General features: G+C 47.0%; 1 protein-coding gene across 2 annotated transcripts in view; it reads left to right on the forward strand.

Moving 5' to 3' along the window:
• DOCK1 (dedicator of cytokinesis 1) overlaps positions 1–26010 on the forward strand; it is a 513605-nt gene that overhangs the window by 38937 nt on the left and 448658 nt on the right. For both annotated transcript variants that reach the window (XM_039250757.1, XM_039250758.1), the window contains exon 2: positions 24075–24158. In XM_039250757.1, coding sequence (XP_039106688.1) covers positions 24075–24158 — 84 coding nt within the window. The remainder of the gene's footprint in view (positions 1–24074; positions 24159–26010) is intronic.

Below are 26010 nucleotides of genomic sequence, written 5' to 3' on the forward strand. Positions count from 1 at the left end.
TTGTGATAATGACATTGGCTGGTCCTCAAGAAGCATGCAGCTGTAGCTGGTCCCTGGTTTTTCACTGGTGTCCTTTGGAGACCTGGCTTTCAGTTAGAGTCCTGGTTCAGCATATCTACATCAGACCTGTCTCTCTCTTTAAAAATTTTTTTTAAATGTTTATTTACTTTTGAGAGAGAGAGAGAGAGAGAGAGAGAGAGAACACAAGTGGGGAAGGAGCAGAGAGAGAGGGGGACACAGACTCTGAAGCAGCTCCAGGCTCTGAGCTGTCAGCACAGAGCCCGACGCGGGGCTCGAACTTGGGAACCATGAGATCATGGCCTGAGCCGAAATAGAGCCCTTAACTGACTGAGCCACCCAGGTGTCCCCCCCGACCCCGTCTCTCACTTTTAGCCCGAGGGACGTTTTTTGAGCCTGTGAACTGTCTTGGGTGTAGGAATCTTGCCTCGTGAATCTCCACCTGCTCTCTGAGCTCACCTGGGATCTTGGGTGGTACCTGTCCTCCTTTGCTGGGCTGGATTGGCTCTTAGAGGCTCTGGTGAACGCTTGCGTGTGGGGTAAGCTTGGCCAGATGTGACATGGAAAGGCATTTTCTCCTCTAGCCTGGGGTTCCTTTCATGGGATTAATGGAATTGTTACTTCATTATGTCTCAAGGGCTTCCTGGAGTAAGGGATCAGGGGCCTTTGACACTGTGCACCATTGTCACGGCCCCTTTGAAGCACAGGGGAGCTGGCTCTGGAGGAGGCTCTCTGAAGCCCTCGTTTGTGAAGCGCAGCATAGCTGCCCTTTGTTTGGGAGGTGCAGAGCTGCCAGGGAGGGCTCTTTCCCCAGCCAGAGGTCACATGATGCCTGTGGTGGGTCAGCCAGCTCAGCCTCTGTCCCCTGTTCTTTGCTCAGAGCTTTCTCTGCAGAAACGGACGCTGTTAGGACCCCCATCGCAGGGCTAATATGTGGTGAAATGAGGAAATGCATGAAGTCTTTAGTGGACTGTCTGGTCTTAGGAAGTGCAGAGTGAGAGTTAGCCGTGGTCGTTACCATGAGGAGGGTGATGGTGGTGGTGCTGATGGTGGTGTTATTTGTGTTGGTAGCCATGGTAGTAGTGGTAATGGAGCTGCTGGTGGTGGTGGTATTGTGGTGGTGGTGTTGATGGTGCAGGTGTTGTTGGCATTGTTAGTGATGACGTGGGTGATGGTGAGCCCCCGACTTCCTCACAGAAGGCCTTTGTGGCAAAGGCCTCATTGTAAGAGAAGGAGAAGAATACTCCCCCCTTGTGGTTAGGCTTTTTCCCAGGAAGCTGGTTTGGCAGAGGAAATATTTTCTACATGGGTTGGGGTTGGAGGCTGTTGTGGCTTCTCCGTGGTCAACTGCAGTATTATCTAGAGCATGCTGTGTGCAAGTCAGATGGAACAACGGGGAATTCGAGGGAAATCAGCATTTTCCCACTGTCAGGCTTTTACAAGTTAAAAATGGAACAAACAAATAGTTGAGAAATAGGCAATTGCTTGCTTAGTGCGTTGAAGAAAAACCCAGAGTGGGCCTTGTCTACCGCGGATCATGGCGGACACAGTGTTGCGCGCCTCTTCTGGGACGGGGCCTCTCCCGCCTTCCCTTGATCCTCCTCTGCGGTTGTCCTGTTCAGCAGCGGCTCTGTAAGCAAGCAAATAGGTTTTTATAGCCGCTTCATAAGTATTTCTCATCTCTTGCTAAGTATTTCTACCACGGTGCAAAAGCAATTTTGTTATGTGATGCTGTATTTTTATAGTCAATTGAAATGACTATTAAAATATAACAGAGCTCGTCAGGCTCACAGCAGCTCTGCTGGGGAAGCTTGGCCCTGGCAAGGTGGGGCCACAGCCCGCGAGGAGAGACCTTCCGGGAGCCAGAGCTGGGGTCGCAGGCTTGAGACCTGGGTGGTCCCCAGGAGCCTGCGCTCACGCCTGCCTGCCTCCCTGCCTGCCTTCTCCTCTTTCCCTCCTCTCCCTCCTTCCTTCCTTCTCTCCTTCCTCTCTTCTTTCTTTCTTTCTTTCTTTCTTTCTTTCTTTCTTTCTTTCTTTCTTTCTTTCTTTCATGTTTGTTTATTTATTCTGAGAGAGTGAGAGAGAGAGAGAATGTACATGTGAGCAGGCCAAGGGCAGAGAGAGAGAGAGAGAGAGAGAGAGAGAGAGAGAGAGAGAATCCCAAGCAGGCTCTCTGCTGTCAACCTGATGTGGAACTCAAAACCATGAACCATGAGATCATGACCTGAGCTGAAATCAGGAGTCAGATGCCTAACCCACTGAGCCACCCAGGTGCCTCCCCCCTTTTTTTTTTATCATGGTAAAATGTATGTAATATGAACTTTGCCATTTTAGCCATTTTTCGGTGTACCATTCAGTGGCATTAGTATATTCACACTGCTGTGCAGGCATCACCAACACCTACCTCCAGAACTGTTTCATCTTGCAAAACTGACACTGTGTCCCCATGAAGCACGAACTCCCCGGTCCCTCCCCCCAGCCCCATTCCCTGCCCCTGCCCCCCACGATTCTAGGTTAATCTCTATGAGTTTGGCTCTTCTAGGTACTTCATATAAGTGGAATCATGCAGTGTCTTTTTGTGATTGGCTTATCTCACTTACCTTGAGGTCCTCAGAGTTGATCCATGTAAGGCAGGCGTCAGAATTTCTTTCCTTTTCCAGGTTGCATAAGATTCCATTGTACGGATGGGTCATCTGCCCACGGGCACTTGGGTTTCTTCCCCCTTTTGGCTCCTGTGAACACTGCTGCTGTGACCGTGGCCGTACAAATATCTGTTGGAGTCCTGCTACCAATTCTTTCAGGTGTATCTACCCAGAAGTGGGATCGCTGGGTTGGGTGTTCATTACGTATCTTGAGGAGCTGCCACACTGTTTTCCACAGCAGCTGTGCCCATTTCACACCCCCATCAGCAGGGCCCAAGGGGTCAGTTTTTCCACACCCTTATCAACACTTGTTATTTTCTGCCTTTTTTGTTTTTGGTTTTTGAATAATGGCCATTCTAATTATCCTGAAAGTTTTAATAAATTTTTGAACAGAGGATTTTGCCCTTTTATTTGCACTGGTCCCTAAAACTGCTGTAGCCGGTCTGATTGGGGGCTGACGCTGCCTTGGGCTCGCTGGCTGTTCTCTGGACCCCCAGCCACATTCAAGGGCATTAAGGTCTGGCCCGGCGTGGGCTTAGCAACCGGATGGGGAAGACAGAGCTCCTGGTGTTGAGGCCGAAAGGCAGCGCCTGGCCGGCCTGCGTCTGGACAAAGCAGTATTTTGAGCAGTGGACAGGCCGGCGAAGCGACCGTCCGCATTTGTGGGATTGTTCAAAGCCTCGTCGTGGATCTGTACTCAGGCCTGGGTGTCCGTGTCCCATACGGTTTGTGAGCAGAGCTCTGTGAAGGGAAGCCCCCCGTAGACCCGCTTCTCAGCCAACACCTGCCGTCCCTCCCTCTCTGGGCCGTGCCCACGGAAGGTGAGTTTATCAAGTGCTTAACTGAGGAGCGATTAGTCTGTGTCCTCTGGGGGTTACGCCGTGTGCTGGATGGTGCAGACAGGGACGCCGGAGGAGGCCCTTGGGTCACACTTGTCCACCGCCTTGTGAGACACACATGGCAGGCAGGTGGCCTGGGCCTGGCTGGGTCAGCATCGTGGCTCCATCTCTGAAGGCCGCGCCGCGCCGGCCTCCCTTCCCACTTCCCCGCTTCCCCCTGTGGGTGTGGAGACGCCAGTGCGTCCCGGCCGCGCTGTGCAGTGTTGCCTCTCCCCTCTGGGAACTGTGTCTCCCCTCTGGGCTGTGTCTCGGTGGCCTGGCCGAGGGACCGCGCATTAGCAGTTAGCATCCGGAGTGTCCAAACACATCTGAGCAGGCTTCTCCCTTCCTTCCGGAGTGCAGCCCTTTATGGGGATTTCTGGAAGGTTGGCACTGTCCCGGGAGAGGAATCGTGAGCCGATCCTGCACGTTACGTCCCGCGAGCAGCTTGGGCCGAGGCCATGCCGGCCACGCGCGTCTCCCCGCTCTGTTTGCTCTTGCGGAACTGGCTGGACCCTGCCCTGGCCCAGCTCAGCCAGTGAGAGCAGCGAGGCCCGGGGGAGGAGGGCGGGGAGCAGGGAGGAGGGACGGCAATGACCCCTCCTGGACGATGGCCGGAGAGCCTCTGCTTTGCTCTCCATGTGCATCGCAGCCAGAGGAAGTGGATCCTCGCTTTGCACTTGAACCCTTCTGAAAGTTAGGCTGGCAATTATTGTGCACGTGCTAGGGGTCACCCCCCTGCCGGGTAGCTGTCCTATGCATGATCTCAAGCACGCCTATGTGGTGCTACCTTCTCTGTCATCACCCCCTTTCAGAGAGAGAAACAAGGGCTCTGAGAACTTGTGTTACTTGCCCAAGGGTTTGAGCATGAGTTTGGAGTTGAGCCTGTGTTTCGACTCTGGAGTCTGCGTGCCCTGCTGGCCTGCAGAGGTCAAGAGAGCGCGACCTGATGTGCAGATGGACCAGCCAGCCTTGCAAAGGGGCCTGCGTACCGGGGCAGTGGGGGTGAGGTGCCCGGGGCTGGGGTCCTGCGTCGGGAGGTGCGGAGGGGCCCCTGGACTTCTCAGGTACGTCACACAGGTACACCCATCTTCCTGCTCTCATCTGTGACACAGGGCAGTGGTGCCACCTGGCTGTGCTGTCTGCGTGGGAGGGTCTGGTCAGAGCGCAGAGTGAGGACAGAGTGCTTTGTCACCTAGAATGCCCCTACGCGGGAGGGGACCGACGATGGCTCTTCTCTGGAGCGCCTGCCCAGGAATGCGAGGCTGCAGGGGCTCCCCTCTAGTGGTGCCTGGGAGGTTCCTTCGTGAACACCCTGTGTGCTCAGCTTTATGGTTTTTCCTCGAAGCGCGCTTGATTGTTTTTTAATCTTCAATTTTATATTTTATCAAAGCTAAGTAATGTAACACTCAGGAGGAGGAAATAAACAAACTGCTAAGGAACCAAATATCTCCTTGGTGCTGAATGTATCTGTCCTGGGGGTCCAGCACAGAAGGGGGCCCTGTCTCCACGGCTACTGGGCCCTTGAAGGCGCTGGATGCTTCTGCCTTGTGCAGCTTTTCAGAAAGCGTGGACACTTCTAATCAAGGCTGAAATTCCCTCTGGTAGAAAACACGGCTGCTAAAAGATTCGTGGGAGAAGGTTCGTTGCAGTCTTTCTTACAAATAGCTCCAAATGGGAAATAAAATAACCCAAATGTCCATTGTCGGGAGAACAGATTGATACATCGCGATATGATATGTTGATATAGTGGAAGACTATGCACCAGTGCAAAGAGCAAAGCTCTGATAGGGCACCGTGGGTCAGTCTCAAAACGTTGAGCCAAAGAAGGCGGGTGTAAAGCAGTACATGTAGTATAATTGCACTTACATCCAAGAATTGACCAAATTCGACGGTGATTTTGGATTCCGTTAAATCCAGGAGTCGACAGAATTCATTTGTGGTGAGGCAAATTGGGAGGTGGTGTGTGGGAGGAAAATTGGCTGGGGAGGGGCTCTCGAGAGTACTTTCTGGAAATCTTAGTCTGGGTTTTTATGGGGTATGGAATGATCTGTGCTCACTGAACCAATTACGTACAATTGTGCATTTTATCACATTCGTTTAAATGTAGATGCGTGTGAGGGTTTATGTGCAGATAGATGTAGGTGAGCACACCTCCGTGTTCTCATCTGTCGTATGGCTTGCTGCATTTTCTGTGTTTAGAGATACTAGATGCAACTGTGTTCATGCAACGCACAGGGTACTGTTGCTTTTACCAGCGGCTTTTAACCCCTGTGGCTTCAGAAAAGAAGGTTGAGGGCAAGTAACAACTTGTTCCTTTGTGGCTTTGTTTTTTGACATTTGGCACAATGCGTTTTCTCCATGTCTCTGCAGAAACCCATCACAGGTCTGTCTCTACTTACAAGACAGGAAGATAGGGAAAGGGGCACCTGGGTGGCTCAGTCGGTTAAGCGTCCGAACTCAGCTCAGGTCATGATCTCACAGTCCGTGAGTTCGAGCCCCACGTCCCACATCAGGCTCTGTGCTGACAGCTCGGAGCCTGGAGCCTGCTTCGGATTCTCTGTCTCCCCCTCTCTCTGTCCCTTCCCCGCTCGTGCTCTGTCTCAATCTCTCAAAAATAAATAAATGTTAAAAAAAATTAAAACAACCAAAAACAAGACAGGAAGATGGGCCCTGCTAGAAAAAGCTGGTAGCTAGTCATTCTCTAGAAGCCTGAAGGGTTGATAGTGAGTGGGCAGGGGAAGGGAGACCAGCGGCTGGGGTGCAGGGCGGCACCCCTCCCAGCCAGAACCCTGCTCAGAGCCCAGGGGGACCTGCCCAGTCCCTGCCGCCCCTCAGGGCCCATCACGCTTGTGTGGTTTGCCGAGGGGGCCGAGCGCACGCCAGGGCCCCGGGTGGGGCCATCGCACCATTTGCCCAAGTGAAACTGCACTTTGTTCCAGGTGTGTGGTTGGACGTCCAAGACACGTCTCCCTGGACCGGCCGTCAAAGTGGCGGTGGTAGAGGTTGATTCTGCTGAGACCCTGGTCTTAAGCTTCTAATGTGATATAGGTGAAAACACTACTGCAGCGTTTTCTTTTCTTTTAAGTTTGTTTATTTTGAGAGAGACAGAATGAGCAGGTGAGGGACAGAGAGAGAGAGAATCCCAAGCAGGTCCCGCAAGCCTCAGCCCACTGTCAGTGTGGAGCCTCATATGGGGCTTGAACTCATGCACCCTGAGGTCATGGCCCGAGCAGAAACCGGACGCTTTAACTGACTGAGCCACAGATGAGCCCCTCAACTGCAGTGTTTTCCAGCAGATTTAAGATCCAGGCAGCAGTTTTGCCACCTGGAGTTCTTATGTAGATTTGTTAGGTGAGTGACTCCGTAAACATTTGTGTCCCTCTGGGTGCCGTTGAGCATGGACGCAGAGGTGGAAGAGATGCTGGGCGGGTTGGGGAGCAGAGAGCGGAAGGGGCGCACTGGCCTCTGCTGATGTGGAAGGACGGATCGCAGAATGGAGGCTGGAGGGGGAGGCCCTCTCATGGCTCTGTTGGACGGACGTTGGGCACCTGTGATGTGATGGGTGCCGCCAGCATTCAGCAGTGAGTGGGCAGTTCTCTGCCGGCCCTTTGTCGGGGGACAGGGGATGCTGTGGAGCTCTGAGTGCTGCCATAACCGCCTGGTGGATGGGGGTGACAGGGAAGCTCTTCACAGGGCTGTGGGTGAGCTGCATGGCCAAGCCCCGCGAAGAGGGGGAGAAAGGGCCGTTCCAGACAGAAGTGAGCTTTTAGGCCGAGGCCTGGGGACAAGGGTCCCGTGGTTCATCGTTTGGGAGCTCTTCTGCTTACATTTACACAGTGACAGAGGCTTCCCTCAAGTTGGTTGCTAGCTCTATTCGTGACTTTTGTTTTTAAGTTTATTTATTTGTTTTGAGAGAGAGAGAGAGAGAGAGAGTGAGTGAGTAGGGGAGAGGGAGAGAGAGAATCCCAGGCAGGCTCTGCGTTAGTGCAGAGCTCAACGCAGGGCTTGATATCAAGAACTACAAGATCGTGACCTGAGCTGAAGTCCAATGCTTAACTGACTGAGCCACCCACGTCTCCCTGTTTATGACTTTATGTAGATGTCACATATATGAAATAACATACATATATATAACTTTGTAAATGCATATGAAATATATATTTACACACACATATATATTTTGCCATTAGGAAAAACAAATTAGCGTTCTGGAATGTTCCCTATGCCCTTCTCTTTCTTTCTTTGTCACCGCTAATATTAGACTGAACGAAGCGAAAACAGGAGGAGAGAAGTGGCCTTATTCTACAGAGGAAAGTGCAAGTCTGGCCGGGTCGACGACACAGAAATAAGACCCGCGTCCAGCCAGACCCTGGTGAGGTCCTGCTGCGCGCGTCCCCATTGGGAACCTCCCAGGGACCCCTGATTGTGGAGTCTGCTGGGCTCATGTCGTATGTGGCTGGCGGGTTGTCTGTAGTTCCTGTCTGCAGGGGGCTTCCCGGGGGTCGTCAGAGATGCCCAACCCTGGGAGGTGGGTCATTGTAAAGTCCCCGGGGCCAGGGGTATAGCTGCCTGGCTGTTTCCCGAGCGTATATTTTCCTAGGTGCCAGTAAGCTTTCTGCCTTGCAGAAGGATGACTCAGTCTTTCCCCTATCTTATCTCTGCATCTCTTCACTGCTGAGCAAAATGAAATGCAAAAATAAATAATTTTCAGGTCAGCTAAGTCTTTTCTTATTTGCGAGTGGATTTGCAAACACTGTCAATAATGAAGTCAGTGGTTTTGTCCTCTAGCGCTGAGTGTATGAAAGATAAAAGTGTGGAAAGTGGACTCTTATTTTTTCCTGTCTTGGAAAAGCAATAAAGCCAAGACCCCTCCACAACCCACTGTGTGTCCCGAGAAGCCGGTCCATTGTGGGCACCGTGACCTTCCGGGCCAGGCAGAAGGGAGATGGTCGCTGGCTGGGTGCAGGCGAGGTGCACGGTGACATTTCGTTCTGAAGAAAGATAGGAAAAATATCTTTGAATTGTGTCTCTCAGCCCCATTAGAATTTGAGAAAAGACTCCTTTGTCCATTTCTTCTCACATGTCTTCTCCATCCCTCCCACCTGCCTCCGTCCGAAAAGGAGAGAAGAAATGCTGGATCACAAACGAGAGTGCCTTTATCTTGCTGTGCCCCTTGCTCCGTTGTGTAATTATGTAGATGAGTTCCTTGATTCTGATATTCAAACGTCGCATGAAGTCCTGCCTCCGGGGAGTATACTGGCTGAGAAATGATTTCTGTTCCTAAGAAAGAAAGAGAGATAGGAGCCCAAATGAAGTACGTTTGTGATGGTGAAACTTTGAAAGTGGTCTTCTTTTTAGAAATGTGAGTGTTGGGTCTGTTTGTCTCTTTCTCTGTCTTTGTCTCTCTCTCTCTCTCTCTCTCTCTCTCTCTCTCTTACACACACACACACACACACACACACACCTGGAGGTGTTCTTTGATCTTGAGTCCATCAACCCTGATTTCCTGTTGCTTCTCTTTCCGGTTAGAACCTGATGTGTCACACCAGGGAAGGGAAGTTGCCACCCCCTCTGGGCCCGTGTATGTGGAGCCGCTCATTGTCACCCAGCTCCCACTAATGGGAGATGAAAAATCCAGTAGGGACCTCCCGTACCCACTCTTCCAGCCTTTCTTTTTATTCTTTACATCTTTTAAAGTTATCATGGTAAAATACACAATCACCCAAATTTACCGTTTTCCCCATTTTAAGTTGTACAGCTCTGGCGTTCAGTATGCTCATCCGCTTGTGCAACCATTCCCAGAACTTTCCTGTCTTCCCCCAGTGAAACTCTCTACTCATTCAATACTAATGTCCCAGCCCCCACTCCCTTCACCAATCCCCTGGGAACCACCATTTTACTTTCTGTCTATTAATTTGACAGCTGCAGGAACCTCACATAAGTGGGATTATACCACATCTGCCCTGTGGGATCTGGCTCTGGCTGATTTGACTTAGCGTGATGCCCTCCAGTTTCATCCATGGTCTAGAGGGTGCCAGAATTTCCTTCCTTTTCCTTTAAATTTTTAAAAAATGTTTATTATTTATTTTCGAGAGCGAGAGAGAGCACAAGTGGGGGAGGGGCAGAGAGAGGTGGAGACGCAGAATGAGAAGCAGGATCCAGGCCCTGAACTGTCAGCACAGAGCCCGACACGGGGCTCGAACTCATGAACTGCGAGATCATGACCTGAGCTGAAATCAAGAGTCTGACGCTTGACCGACTGTGCCATCCAGGCACCCTCCCCACTTCTTGTTTCTTAATAATAGTCCTCCAACAACTGTGAAGTGCTATCTTATTGTCGTTTTTGACTTGGCGAGTGGTGTTCAGCATCTTTTCATGTTCCTGTTGGCCATTTGTAGATTTTTGTTGAAGACGTGTGTGGTCAGGTCCTTTGCTCATTTTTATTTATTTATTTTTATTTTTTTAAAATGTTTTATTTATTTTTGAGAGAGATAGAGAGACAGCGTGAGCAGGGGAGGCTCAGAGCAAGAGGGAGTCACAGACTGAAACAGGCTCCGGGCTCTGAGCTGGCAGTCAGCACAGAGCCCGACGTGGGGCTCGAACCCACGAACCGCGAGATCATGACCTAAGCGAAAGTCAGACGCTTAACCGACTAAGCCACCCAGACGCCCCTCTTTGCTCATTTTTAAACTGTGTTGTTTGTTTTTTTTTTGTAACAGTTGTTGAACTGTAGGACTTCCTTATGTATTTTGATGATCAGTTCCTTATCAGATATGATTTATACATATTTTCTCCCCTTCTGTGGGCTGCCTTTTCACTCTGTTGATAGTTTCCTTTGATGCAAAGACCATTAACAATTTGATGAAGTCCAACATCTATTTTGTCTTTTGTTACTTGTGCTTCTGGCGTCATGTCCCAGAGATCATTGTGATGTCCAGTGCCACGAAGTTTTACTCTTATGTTTTCTTCTAAGAGTTTTATAGTTGTAGCTTTTGTGTTTAGGTCTTTTGTCTGTTTTGAATGAATTTTTGTGAATGATTCTTCCTTCTTTTATATTCAGGTGCCCACTTTGTCCAACACTATTTGTTGGAAAAACTGTCCTTTCCCCACTGACTGGTTTTGGACTCTGGACAAAATAATTTGACCCATATATGGAGTTTATATCTGGGCTGTTGTATTCTCTTGGTGCATATGTCTGTATATACCACACAGTTTTGATCACTGTAGCTTTGAAACCAGAAAGTATGAGGCCATCAACTTTGTTGTTTCTCAAAATGTTTTGGCTCTTTGAAGCCCCTTGGCATGGTTCTAGTTCTGCAAAAGTGTCTTTAGAATTTTGATGGGTATTGAACTTCACCTGTAGATCTCTTTGGATAGCATTGAGATCTTAACAGTATTAAGTTTTCCAGTCCATGAACATGGGATGACTGTCTATTCGTTTAAGTTCTTTAATTTATTTCAGCAGTGTTTTGAGGTTTTCAGTGTGCAAGTCTTTCGCCTCCTTGGTTCAGTTTATTCCTAAGTATTTTATTGTTTTTGTTCATTGTTATCTTTAAAAAATATGAGAGACATTTGTAGTAGAATCTTTATTATTTTTATTATTTATTTATTTAATATAATTTATTGTCAAATTGGCTTGCATACAACACCCAGTGCTCATCCCAACAAGTGCCCTCCTCAATGCCCGTCACCCATTTTCCCCTCTCCCCTGCCCCCCCATCAACCCTCAGTTTGTTCTCTGTATTTAAGAGTCTCTTATGGTTTGCCTCCTTCCATCTCTGTTTGTAACTATTTTTTCCCCTTCCCCTCCCCCACGGTCTTCCATTAAGTTTCTCAGGATCCACATATGAGTGAATACATATGATATCTGTCTTTTTCTGACTGACTTATTTCACTTAGCATACTATCTAGTAACATCTAGGTGCCCCTCTAGTAACATCTTCAGAACCAGGATCTAATAATCTTTTTTCCATCTTCTCTCCTTTCCTCTTCCTTTTCCTCCCTCCCTCCCTCCCTTCTTCCCTCCCTCTCCACATTCCATCCAGTTCCATCCACATTGCTGCAAATGGCATGATTTCATTCTTTCTCATTGCCAAATAGTAGTATTCCCTGGAATATATAAACCATATCTTCTTTATCCATTCATCAGTTGATGGGCATTTGGGCTCTTTCCATAATTTGGCTATTATTGAAAGCCCTGCTATAAACATTGGGGTGCATGTGCCCCTATGAATCAGCATTCCTGTATCCTGTGGGTAAATTCCTAGAAGTGCTATTGCTGGGTTGTAGGGTAGTTGTATTTTTAATTTTTTGAGGAACTTCCACCCTGTTTTCCAGAGCGGCTGCACCAGTTTGTATTACCACCATGAGGGCAAGAAGGTTCCTGTTTTTCCACATCCTCTCCAGCATCTATAGTTTCCTGATTTGTTCATTTTAGGCACTCTGACCAGTGTCAGGTGGTATCTCATTGTAGCTTTGATTTGTGTTTCCCTGATGATGAGTGACGTTGAGTATCGTTTCATGTGTCTGTTGGCCATCTGGATGTCTTCTTTGGAAAAGTGTCTATTCATGAGAGAGGGGGAGAGAGTGAGTGGGGGAAAGGTGTGGGGGAGGGTGGTGAGAGAGAGAGAGAGAGAGAGAGAGAGAGAGAGAGAGAGAGAGAGTCTTAAGCATACTCCATGTTCAATGTGGAGCCCAATGCAGGGTTTGATCCCATGATCCTGGGATTATGACCTGAGCCTAAATCAGGAGTTAGATGCTCAGCTAACTGAGCCACCCGGGCGCCCCTCTAGTAACATCTTCAGACCCAGGATCTAATAATCTTTTTTCCATCTTTTCTCCATTCCTGTTCCTTTTCCTCCCTCCCTCCCTCCCTTCTTCCCTCCCTCTCTCGCTTCCTCTCTCCCTTCCTTCCATCCATCCATCCATCCATTCATTTTAAAGGTCCTGCTGTGTGCCAGGTGCTGCTAGGTGCTTGGGAAGATTGAAACTGTGGGCAGAAGCAGTGCTCTGATTCAGTATGGCTCAGGGCTCTGGGATGGACGCTGAGTGTTATGCCTCCAAATCAGAGAGGGAGAAGGACTGGGTTCTGGGCCATGGAAGCTAGTAATAGTGTGGCTGCTAGTCTCTTTCTAGAGACAGAATTTAGGAAACCCAGCCTCCGGCTCCAGTACAGAGTGGAGATGCGGGACTGGGCTCTGTCCAGAGTGACGTTCAAAGGGTATGTGTATATAATGTTCCGATTCTTTCTGCATCGTATTTTCTGAAGGGGTCCAGTGTGTGAAAGAGCTGTTTCTTAGAGGACCAGGCCCTGAGGTGGCTGGTTCCTAGTGCGTCTCTCCAACGCCAGCCCCAGGTCAGCACTAGAGCAGAGCAGGAGCCCTTGAGAGTCTTGGGAAATACTGAGTGTATGTGTTTGGCATGGACTAGACAGCAGATGGATGGCCTTATAGGATGGAGCCCTGCAGCAGACAGGGCCCTTGCCCTGCCGCCTTAAGGACACAGTCTGCACCCCCCCCCACCCCCCCCAGCCCTGAGAAGATGCAATGCTGTGGAACATTTTTTCCCAACTGAAGGCAAGACAAAGGGAATGAGATCACAAACAGAGCAATTAATTTTCACAAATTGACTTTTTAAAGGAATTAATTAACTTTTAAATTGCTACTTGAAATCCTGAAGTCATATTTCAAGGGGACAATGTGTGGGTTAGAAACAGCTGAGCAGATTTTAAGACGTAATGTGTGGTCAGGCCCATACCTCTGATGCTTTACGGAGGCTTTGAACCTGCGCACTGATGGCGAGTTATCTCATTTGATGGAAGAGATCCAAAACAGAGATAGGAAGTCTAATGTTGTGTCTCTCTTTCTTATTGATTGAATAAGTCTCAGGCTCCTAGATCTTTCTGCAGAGGGCAGAGTTGTTTTGAAGAAGAGGAGGGAACACGTGATACAGTTTTTGCTTTTGCTCGGAGGCAGACCATGCAAGAAGGAATATTTGGTGATCTGGTTTAATTCTGTAAATTTTTATTGAGTGCCTGCAAGGCATGGTGTTGACTACTGTGGGAAATCCAGTGATTAATATATGTTTACTTCCTTCAAGGAAATCTGGTCTGAAGGGAGAGACAGATACTTAGATAAGCACTCTTACAAGGCCATGGGATGTCAGCTTATAGAAGAAAGTTGTGGAGCAAGCAATTAATTCAGATATGCACATACCTTTTCTTGAGCAGAGGAGAAATTCAGAATTCAGAAAGGATCCGGAGAAGGGTGTGAAATGAAAAATGCACTTGTAGACAAGGGGCCTTCAGAAGTGGAGAGAGGAAGGCATTTCTAGAGGCAGAGCTTTTGGAAGGCTTGGGGGCCGGAGACAACTGGAGGGGTGGGGGTGGGGGGTAGATGAGATTGGAAAGCTGAGTTCAAGTCCCACGCCACAGGGCTTTGAATGCTATACTGGAAACTTTACCCATTATTTGCAAAGCCAGGGGAAATAGTACAATTTTTTTGGGATAAGATTTCAGGAAGGTAACTGGGGATAGAGAGAAGAGAGAGCTTATACAAGGAGATCAGCAAAAATATTATTTTTCATTGCAGTGAGAGGTGGGGAAGGCTTGGGTGAGGCAGTGGTTGGTGATGGGGACACTCTGGAAGGGACACCATGGGTTCCCAGAGGCTGTCATCAACTCCCTGCGCCACCTTGAGCAAGTTACAACTCCTCTGTAGGATATCGTGTTTTCATCTGTTAAATTGGTTGATGGGCTACTGTAGTTTCTTTCCTCATGTCAGAGTAGTCATGTTGGCATTTTTTGCTTTTCCATGAATAGAAGTTCCATTTCCTCAAATGCGTTTTCTGTACCAATTGGGATGGTCTTATGATTTCTCATATTTTATCCTGTTAATGTGGTGAATTACCTTGACTGGTGTTTGGATGTCATACCGTCACCCCAGCCTTGCATTCCTGGAACTACCTCAACTTGAGTTCTTCATTGTAAGGAATGAAATTAGTGTGATGCTATAGACATTGGTGGACTTCACTTATTTTATTTTTTATTTTTAAAAAATTTTAATGTTTATTTTTGAGAGAGAGAGAGAGAGAGAGAGGAAGCAAGGAGGGGCAGAGAGAGAGGGAGACACAGAATCCGAAGCAGACCCCAGGCTCTGAGCCGTCGGCAGGCTCCAAGCTGCCAGCATAGAACCTGATGCAGGGCTCGAACTCATGAACTGTGAGATTATGACCTGAGCCAAAATCAGATGCTCACCCAACTGACCCATCCAGGTGCCCCAAGACATTGGTGGACTTTAGAAATGTGTAGGCATGTTTGCCTGTCAGGGAAATCCAGGTTGGGTGTTTGCTTTGGGGGAGCTACCAGAGGGTGGTCTGAGGCCTAGGGAGGGCTGTGGTGGACCCTGGCCAAGGATTGAGGAAGGGGTCTATGCAAGGGGTTGGCACTGAGGCCCTTCATTCAGGCTAACCTTGGCCGTACCTCCCCTCCAGTGGCTGACTCCAAGCTGCTATAAACCTGGTGAAGGAAATGGAAAAAATTCGGTATCCACCGTCATAGGACTGTTATGAGGGTTAAATCAGTCTGAACATGTGAAGCTCTGTCCACTGCCTAGCCCACAGAATATAATCAGTAAATGTCGGCTAGTGTCTTCACCACCACCGTCACCGCTACCACCACTGCCGCTGCCATCACCACTGTCCCAACCTCCATCATCACCATTATCGCCACCACTGTCCCCACCACCATCGTCATCGTCACCACCACCACAGCCATCACCACCACCGTCCCCACCTCCATCAATGCCATTGTCAGCGCCACTGTCACCACCACCACTACCACTGCTGCTGTTACCACTGTCTTCACCTCCATCACCATTGTCACCACCACCGCAACCATCACCACCACTGTCATCACCACCGTCCCCACTTCTATCATCACCATTATCACCACCACTGTCCCTACCGCCATCACCACCACCGCCACCACCACCACCACCACCACCATTCCCACCACCACCACTGTCCCCACTGCCATCACCATTGTCACTGTCACCACTACCACTACCACCATCACCATCAACACCATTGCCCCCGCAGCCATCATCACTATCATCACCACCACCATTGTCACCACCATTACCGTCACCACCAATGGCTACCACCATTGCCATAGTCCTCATTATCATCATCATCCAAGGCATCCCGGTATTACACAGCCATCATCAGGGGCAGCTTCAGCTCTAGCACCTGTGACATTAATAATACAGGTGCAAGTGGAAGTCCTCTTCTCTCACCCGAAGCCACAGTTCTTTCCCTACATCCTCCGACAGCAATTTGTAGGGTCATTAGGAGACTGAGCAGAGGTGATGGCTTGGCCGTTTCACGCCTCTGGTTCACATAAGCTAAGTGAGGCACAGACTGGGGTGTTAGTTTTTTGTTTTGGGAAAAAAGATCCATGTTCCTCACTCTGGGCCGCTGCCGACTCTTCCAGAAAAAGAATAAACACCATTCTGGGAAAGGACCTTTGTGCTAGGTTCATCTCTGCATCTTTTTTACTTCCCTTTTCGCACGGGCAGCGTGGCCAGCTGCAGTCCAGGGTTGAGAAAGCCAGCTGAATGCGCACATGTGCTCAGCGATCCCGCCTTTCACCAGGCTATTCAAAAAGGCAAATGGGTTTGAGGAGGAGCCATATATTAAGCATCCAGCCCACCAGCCAGATGGAGGTGAACCCAAAGATGTGAATGGACACGGGTTGACCGTATTCTGTCGTGGAGCTATTTCTGGATCCTAGCAGATCAGAAAAATAAAGAAGACAAATGGGCAGCTTGCAGAGAGGCTGCCATCCTTGTGTTTGTATCAGGTACAGACATTTTAAACCCAGATGTCATCTGTCATCATCATCTTAATAAAAGAGAAGATGTTTCTGCTCTTTCCCGTCCTGTTCTCACCCCCCATCGAGGGACAGCTTTGAAGGGTCACATCACCAGCTTTAGGAATAGTGTCTTACATTGAATCCTTCTGGGTTTGTTAAGAAAAAATTCATTGCCTTGTCTTCATTGTCCTCTTTCCCAAGAATTGGGGAGCATCAGCCACGGACGGACTGGTCAGATTCAGACGCCCGCGGTCGGGAGCCTGCGCCAGCACTCCTTCAGCAGTAAATAAATTATCCTGAAAACACTCCTTTCGTGTTGTCATTCATGTAGCTCCCGGTATGTTTCCTATGGCCGCTGTACCCAGTGAGCATCAGCTCAGCCGCTTAGCCCGACACCTACTTAGGATGTTACAGCTCTGGAGAGCAGGGGTCCTAAAATCGATGTGTGGGCTGTGTTCCTTCTGGAGGCTTGAGGGGGGAGTCCACTTCCGTGCCTTTTCTGGCTGCTGGGGGCCACCTGCCTTCCAGGGGGTGCGGCTTCTTCCTTGAAAGACTCCGACCTTCGCTGCATCCTGTCTTCTGACTCTCACCCTCCTGCCTCCACCGTCTGATTCTCTTGGCCTCACAGTGGATAATCTAGGATTAGCATCCCTGTTGGAGATCCTCACCTTTGATGCCCCTGCAGGGCACCCTTTGCCATGTAAGGTAACATCCTTATAGGTGCCAGGAACTCAGATGTTGAAGTCTTGGGTGGGGGGAGGGGGCCTCATTTCATCCACCACACTTCCCCCTCCCTCCCACTCCCTTGGTCAATAATGTTATATAGTTAAGTCTTTTAATTTGCCTTTAAATATGGGATTGTTTATGCTGTGATACTAAGAACAAAGGGCCAGGGGGCTGGGCAGTCACTGTGCTGGTCCTAGCTCTGTCCTGTCATTTGGGGCCACAGGCATGAACACTCAGAGGTCCTTTTCCCCTTCTATAAAATCTGGGTCTTTAGGGGGGCGCCTGGGTGTTTCAGTTGGCTAAGCATCTGACTTCGGCTCAGGTCATGATCTTGCAGTTCATGGATTCAGGCCCCACATCGGGCTCTGTGCTGACAGCTCAGAGCCTGGAGCCTGCTTCAGATTCTGTGTCTCCCCCTCTCTCTGCCCCTCCCCTGCTCACACTCTGTGTGTCTCTCTCAAAAATAAATAAACATTAAAAAAATTAAAAAAAAAATCAGGGGTCTTTAAGGTCCCTTTCATCGTTAAATTTGAAGTTTCTTTTCTCACAACTGCTTTTGTCTGCCTGCTTCAGGCATGGTGGGGGGGCACATGCCTAAAGATTTTTGCATGTGTTGCCTTACAAATTCACTTGGGCCTGAATGTGTTTATAGTGGATGTGTTCACTGTATTTTATTTTTATTATTTTTGATGTGTTTATTTTTTCCACGACTTCAACAGAATAGACATGCTGGCAGGGATGCTGTTAAGAGCCGTGAAAAATGCATTTATGGCTCCTAAAGGCTTAGGAATACGGAAAGGCTGGGCATATGCTCTGAGCTTCCTTTACCTAATGCAGTTATTTCTCGTTAAGAGTCACCATAAAATGCTAAATAAACTTAATAACTACTAATAACCATTTATGTCAGTTGAGGACATTTAAATTTTATGAATTTTGGTAGAAATATAGGAAAATGCCTGCGGACGTGGAATTTTCTACATGTATATGGTTCTTGATGCTTTAGGGTTTTTGTGATCATATGTTCGCCTGCTCACTTTGGTTTTTAAAAAGGATTCTGGTAGTGATAGAAGTCTGTATTGCAGTAAAAACAAAATACTCCCAACCCAACCACCATAAGAGCCTTTATCATTCGTAGCAAGTGTGCATGGCATGACACCCAGTGTTCAAATCCCCAGATCCACCAGTGGCATTCTTTTCTTTAAGACCCCAAATACACACATAATCCTATGAGGTGTGGATTTCCAGAGCCTTATTTTATGGGGAAAGCTGAATATGGAGAAGGTAGGTCATTTGCGAGAGGTCACCTGGGTGTTCAGGGGTAGAAGTGTTACTCTGTGCATTTTGCCTGGCTCCAGGGACCATGGATGGGAAAACCCGGCAGGCTGCCTGGACCTACCTGGCTTTGCCAGTGACAGGTAGCTCGGGGATGGAGCAGACCGCAAGAAGTGTGCTGTGGCGGGGACATTTGGAAAGGGGATCGAGAGAGAAGCATACCAAGCCTAGCTTTCTGGAAGGGGTGCACCTGGTGAGAAGACTCCGTTGGTGGCAGGGAGGGTAGGTTGGTCCACACAGGTGTGGGGCAGGCTGGCTTCTGGCTTTCGGGGCGAGGCAGGGACAGGAGCCCTTTGGGGTCCATCCTGTATGTGGCTGGAGGAAGGAGAGGTGAGGTGGTCAGGTGGTGGAGGGCCTACCATACTTGCCAGAGTTTGCACATGATGTGATCAGGGAGAATTTTACAGATGGATGCAGTGAAATACCACGCGAGAAAAGCCTGGTCTGGCAGAGAGTTCAGGATGAATGGGTGAGAAATTGACCAGGAGTTTGATGCATGTTTTACATTTAGGCTGCTATGTTTTCAGGTAGGAACCATTGGAAAGGAGAAACATCACTGTATCACTGTAATTCCTTTCCCTTCCTTCCTTCCTTCCTTCCTTCCTTCCTTCCTTCCTTCCTTCCTTCCTTCCTTCCTTCCTTCTTTCCTGTGGCTGGAAGTTTATACCTCTTAATTCTACCTGTTTCAACCATCCTGCATCTAACTCCTCTCTGGCAACCACCAGTTTGTTCTCTGTATTGGTCTATTTTTTAGGTTTTTCTTGTAGATTCAACATATAAGTGAAATAATATGGTATTTGTCTTTGTCTGACTTCTTTCACTTAGCATAATACCCTATGGGTCCATCCATGTTGTTGAAAATGGCTGGGTGTCATTCTTTTTTTATGGATGAGCAACATTCCATTGTATGTCTTCTTTATCCATTCATCTGTCGTTGGACATTTGGGTTCTTCCAGATCTTGGCTATTGCTTTTTCTTTTTTTTTAATGTGTATTTATTTATTTTGAAATGTGGAAGAAGGGCAGAGAGAAAGGGAGAGAGAGAATCCCAAGCAGGCTCCATGCTGCTTGGCACAGAGCCCGATGTAGGGCTTGAGCCCATGGCTGTGAGATCACGACTTGAGCTGATATCAAGAGTCGGATGCTTAACCGACAGAGCCACCAAGGTGCTCCCATGTCTTGGCTATTGTAAATAATGCTGCAATAAACATAGAGGTGCAGATATTTTTTTGAATTAGTGCTTTCATTTTCTTTGGGTAAATGCCCAGTAAGGATTGCTGGATCATATGATATTTATATTTAAAAATTTTTGAGGACCGTCTGTATGATTTTCCACAGTGGGTGCATAAATTTACATCCCCACGAACAGAGCATGAGGGTTCCTTTTTCTCCACATCTTCTCTAGCACTTGTTATGTCTTGTCTTTTTGATTCTAGCCTTTTTGACAGATGTGAGGTGATTATTTTATTATGGGTCTGATTTGCATTTCCCTTGTGATTGGTGATGTTGAGCATCTTTTCGTGTGTCTGTTGGCCATCTGTATGTCCTCTTTGGGATAAGTTCTCTGCCCATTTTTTTAAATTTAAATTTTAGTTAACATACAGTGCAATGTTGGTTTCAGGAGTAGATTTTAGTGATTCATAACTTACTTACAACACCCAGTGCTCATCACAAGTGCCCTCCTTAATGCCTGTCATCCATCTGGCCCATTTTCCAACCACCTCCCTCCATCCACCTACATTTTGTTCTCTATCATCAAGAGTCTCTTGTGGCTTGGGGGTGCCTGGGTGACTCAGTCAGTTGAGCATCCAATTTTTGATTTGGGCTCAGGTCACAATCTCACAGTTTGTGCAATTTGAGCCCTGCATCAGGCTCTATGTTGAGTATGGAGCCTACTTCAGAGTCTCTCTCCCCCTCAGCCCCCCTCTCTGCCCCTGCTCTGCTTTCTTTCTCTCTCCCAAAATAAATAAATAAATAAATAAGCATTATGGTTTGTTTCCCTTCTCTTCTTTCCCTCTTCCTATATATTCATGTGTTTTGTTTGTTAAATCCACGTATGAGTGAAATATGGTATTTGTCTTTCTCGGATTGTCTTATTTTTCATAGCATAATATATTCTAGCTCCATCCACATCATTGCAAATGGCAAGAGTTCATTTTTGGTGGCTGAGTAATACTGCAGTGTGTGTGTGTGTGTGTGTGTGTGTACACACCACATCTTCTTTATCCATTTATCAGCTGATGGACATTTGGGCTCTCTCTATCATTTGGCTATTGTTGATAATGCTGCTATAAACATTGGGGAACATGTACCCCTTTGAATTGTGTTTTTGTATCCTTTGGGATCCTTACTATTGCATTTACTGGATTGTAGGGTAGTTCTATTTTTAGTTTTTTGAGGAATCTTCATGCTGTTCTCCAGACTGCACCATTTAGCATTCCTGCCTGCAGTGCAAGAGGGTTCCCCTTTCCCTGCATCATCACCAGCACCTGTTATTTCTTGTGTTGTTACTTTTAACCATTCTGGTAGGTGTGAGGTAGTATCTCGTTGTGTTTCCCTGATGATGGATGATGTTAAGCATTTTTTCATGTGTCTGTTAGCCATCTGGATAATCTTCTTTGGAAAAATATCTGCTCATGTCTTTTGCCCATTTCTTCACTGGGTTATTTGATTTTTGGGTATTGAGTTTGATAAGTTCTTTATATATTTTGGATACTAACCCTTTATCAGATATATCATTGGCAAATATCATCCCCCATTCTGTAGGCTGCCTTTTAGTTTTGTTAATTGTTTCCTTTGCTGTGCAGAAGCTTTTTATCTTGGTGAAGTCCCAGTAGTTCATGGTCGCTTTCGTTTCCCTTGCCTTCAGTGATTTGTCTAATAAGAAGTTGGTGCGGCTGAGGGCAAAGGAGTTGCTGCCTGTGTTCTACGTTAGGATTTTGATGGTTTCCTGTCTCTCATGTAGGCATTTTCATCGATTTTGAATTTATTTTTGCGTACAGTGTACGAAAGTGGTCCAGTTTCATTCTTCTGCATGTTGCTGTCCAATTTTCCCAGCACCATTTGTTAAAGCCCAGCCTATGTTTTAATTGGATTGCTTTGTTTAGGTGTTGAGCTGTATAAGCTCATTGTATATTTTGGATACTGACCTCTTATCAGATGTATTATTTGCAAACACCTTCTCCTATTCAGTAGTTTGTCCTTTTGCTGATGGTTTCCTTCTCTGTGCAAAAGCTTTTTACTTTGCTGTAGTCCTAATAGTTTATTTTTGCTTTTGTTCCTCATACCTGAGGAGACATATCTAGAACCGTGTTTCAATAGACGAAGTCGGAGAAATTGCTGCCTGTGTTTTCTTCTAGGAGTTCTGCGGTTTCAGGTCTTACATGTAGGTCCTTAATCCACCTTGAGTGTATTTTCCTGTATGGTGTACGAAAGTGGTCCAGTTTCATTCTTTTGCATGTAGCTGTCAGGTTTTGCCAACGCCATTTGTTGAAGGACCATCTTTTCCCTGTTGTCTATTCTTGCTTCCTTCGTTGTTGATTAATTGACCATATAAGCATGGGTGTATTTTGAGCTCTCTATTCTGTTCTGCTGATCTATTTGTTTTGTGCCAAAATTGTACTGTTTTGATTTTACTGTTTTGTACTATAGTTTGAAATCTGGGATTGTGGTATCCCCAGCTTTGTGCCTCTTTGTCATGTTTTCTTTCTTTTTCTTCCTTTTTTTTTTTTTTTAAGAGAGTAGGCTACTTGAATATTCTTTGTGTCTTAAATACTTTCTAATATCCTTTTTCCACCATGATAGTTATCTTCATGTCATCATGATCAAGCAAAATTGTGTTCTGCATTTAACGGTATGACTTTTTTATGTGCTTATCTAAGAGAAATAGGAACCACTGTATGCCAGGATAAACATTAGCAATGTCAGAGATTTGTTGAGTATTGTTCCTTTTAAGAATTTCTTCTTGGGGCTCCTGAGTGGCTTAGTCGGGTAAGCGTCCGACTTTCGCTTAGGTCATGATCTCGCAGTTCGTGGGTTCGAGCCCCGCGTCGGGCTCTGTGCTGACTGCCAGCTCAGAGCCTGGAGCCTGTTTCGGATTTATCTCCCTCTCTCTCTGACTCTCCCCTGCTCATTCTGTCTCTCTCTCTCTCCCCTAGAAATAAATAAAAATATTTAAAAAAATAATTTTAAAACTCAGAGGCTTCATGGNAAAAAAAATTAAAAAAAAAAAAGAATTTCTTCTTAAAGTTGGACACATTTTTGCCCATTTGATTGTAACGTAGCTTTTGGCTTAATTTCAACATTGGTTATATGATAATTAAAAAAATCAGTTTGGCCGGATGTGTGGGTGGCTCAGTCATTTGGGCATCTGACTTTGGCTCAGGTCATGATATATCTCATGGCTCGTGGGTTTGAGCCCCGCATCGGGCTCTGTGTTGACAGCTCAGAGCCCAGAGCCTGCTTTGGATATTGTGTCTCCCCCTCTCTCTGCCCCTTCCCTGCTCATGCTCTGTCTTTCTCTCTCTCTCAAAAATAAATAAGCATTAAACAAAAAATCAGTTTGGTGTCTAAAGAATATTCAGTCCATGTGTAATTGATTCATAGTTAATAATTATTTAATTAAAAATCTATTAATGGAAATATAGACAGTATATCAAGTGATAATTAAAATGGTAATTAAAATGTTCTTCCTATTACAGTCAGCCATAAAAGGTAATAAAGTACATGGGATGGCATGCATGAACCTTCAAACTTTGTTAGAGAAGCCAGATAGATAAAGGACAGTATTGTTTGATTCTATCTATCTTATCTATCTATCTATCTATTTATTTTTAAGTGTTATTTATTTTGAGAGAGAGAGAGAGTGTGAGTGAGTGAGGGGCAGAGAGTGACAGAGACAGAGGATCAGAATTGAGCTCTTTGCTGAGGGTGCAGAGCCTGATGTGGGGCTCAAATCTGCAAACCTCGAGATCATGACCTGAGCCAAAGTCAGATGCTTAAGTGACTGAGCCCCCTAGGTGCCCCTGTTTGATTCTGTTTAATGAGGCAGGTGGAGTAGTCCAATTCAGAGGGACGGAGAAAGTGGACTACAGGTTCTCGGGCTGGTGGGGAGGCGGAATGCGGAGGTGCTGCCTAATGGGTATGGAGTTTCTGTTTGGAGTGATGGAGAGGTTGTGGCGGCTGCTAGTGGCGATGGTTCTACGACACTGAATGTAACCGCTCCCCCTGTTTGGCACTTAAAATGGTTAAAAGGGCAAATTTCACATCAGATTTCTTAACCACGTTAGTGTGGGTGTATTTCCGGGCTCCCTACAGTGTTCTGTGGATCTGTGTGTCTATTTTTGTGCGCCTACCACACTGCGTTGATCACTCGAGCTTTGTAGGACACACTAAGAAAATCACGTACAGTTGCACAGGTTGTGGATTTCTTCCACTTGATGACTCTTTATATTTGTCTCTTGAAAGAAAAGGCTACCTTTGTGCCTTTCAGAGAGGATGATTGGGGCATGGACTGAGTACGTTTGAACATGGAAAACAAGCAGGGACAAGCCAGCAAAGTCCCTTCTACCTCTACTGATATCTCCTTTTCCCTTTTTCTCCACAGCTTTTTATAACTATGATGCCAGGGGAGCGGATGAACTTTCTTTACAAATAGGAGACACTGTGCACATCTTAGAGACATATGAAGGTGCGTATTCTTCTGGTGTCTTTTCTCTGACTGTTCTGGGCAATTGGCACACTTTTTCTCTGTTTTATAATATGTGTCCTCACAAGTCTTTCTCATATGATCACTTTTCTCGCATGATGGATGCCACTTCGGGGTAGTAATGAGGCTAGTCCTTATTTAAATGATACATTATTACAATGGAATTAAAACTAAAAATTCTGAATTTTAGCCTATACGGTTTTCTGGGGAAATAGCTCTTTTCTTTTCTTTTTTTTTTTTTAAATGTTTTATTTATTTCTAGGAGAGAGAGAGAGAGACAGTGCGAGCAGGGGAGGGTCAGAGAGAGAGGGAGTCACAGACTGAAACAGGCTCCAGGCTCTGAGCTGGCTGTCAGCACAGAGCCCGAAGCAGGGCTCGAACCCACGAACCGCGAGATCATGACCTAAGAGAAAGTCAGACGCTTAACCGACTAAGCCACCCAGGCGCCCCTGAAATAGCTCTTTTCATTAAAAACAACAGAACTTATTGGTTCCTTTTTTGGAAGATGTATGTAAATGTTGACTATGAATAACTGACCACTTGAAAAAACAATGGAAAAAAAAATTTAAGATATCTTAGTGTTTAAGTCATTGTTTTGATGTATCTGATATATCCGGTAAGACTTCTTATGTTCTCACTTAGGTTTGTTAACAATGTCCTCAAAGGAACCGAGATTGTCATTTTTTTTTCTTTGACCCCGTTTTCTTAGGGGTGATTGGAGTTTGTCACAGCTCTGTGGGACCTGACCTCGTCCAGTGAATCAGCCATTACCCAATAGACTAGAAATCCAGTAAATGTGCTATTGTGACGGTGGTTCCTCCATGTCCTTGGTTTTTCACAGTTTCTTTTCTTTAAATATTTATTTATTTTGAGGGAGAGACAGAGTGCACGTGGGGGAGGGGCAGCGAGAGGGAGACACAGAATCCGAAGTAGGCTTCAGACTCTGAGCTGTCAGCACAGAGCCTGACGCGGGGCTCGAACCCATGAACCATGAGATCATGACCTGCGGTGAAGTCGGATGCTAAACTGACTGAGCCACTGAGGCTCCCCGTGCACACACAGTTGGTTTTTGTCTTTAATGCTGTGCATATCGTTAGAACACCCCCCCCCCCTTCTTCCTGTCCTGAGGTTACTGTTGTACAGAAAGGGAGCAGCGATGGGCCGGATGTCTGAGAATCCTCAGATCTGGACATTTTTGTAAAATTGTGTTTTAGCGCTGGTGGCTTTCTTTTCTGCTTGAAGGGGTGATGCATGTAGAGCAGATGAATGAGAAGAACTGATTAAAATCGATTATTTCAATAGAAAAATTGCTTTTAGATGGGGTTTAGCTAATTCTTCCAGTAAGAGGTGGGGGTAGGAGAGGAGACCGCAGTCCCCTGTCGCATTGGTACGCTGGCCTCCACGCTCCGTCTAGGTAATCACTTTGCACCAGTGAAGCGGACGTGAGCCTCGGTGCTCAGGCAGGCAGGCCACGGCTTGCTGCAGGGCCCCTCCCAGACACCTGGGAATGCACCCGAGGCCGTGCCCTTGCTTTGTCCTTGTGACCACTTGGACTTAGAATTCTAGTCCCCTTGCATCTTCAACCCTAAAACCGTCCGGGTGAGGGTGAGGTATCAGCTCTAGTGTCGTGTGCCTGGAAGCAGCTGTAACTGCACGAACAGACCCTGTCCTTAAGCGAATGGGTAGTTGTGATGGTGCCTTCTGCTTGTTTTCAGTTTTTATCGCTGACAGTTGGGTTGGCTTTTCTGCTCTCTCCAGTACATATTGCCGGTGTTGGAGAGGAAGCAGAGGGAAATTAAGTAGAGGTTAGGGATCAAGCCTCTCATATCAGACA

The sequence above is a fragment of the Hyaena hyaena genome, unplaced genomic scaffold, assembly GCF_003009895.1.
Source record: "Hyaena hyaena isolate Hyena2069 unplaced genomic scaffold, ASM300989v1 scaffold_380, whole genome shotgun sequence".
NCBI lineage: Eukaryota > Metazoa > Chordata > Mammalia > Carnivora > Hyaenidae > Hyaena > Hyaena hyaena.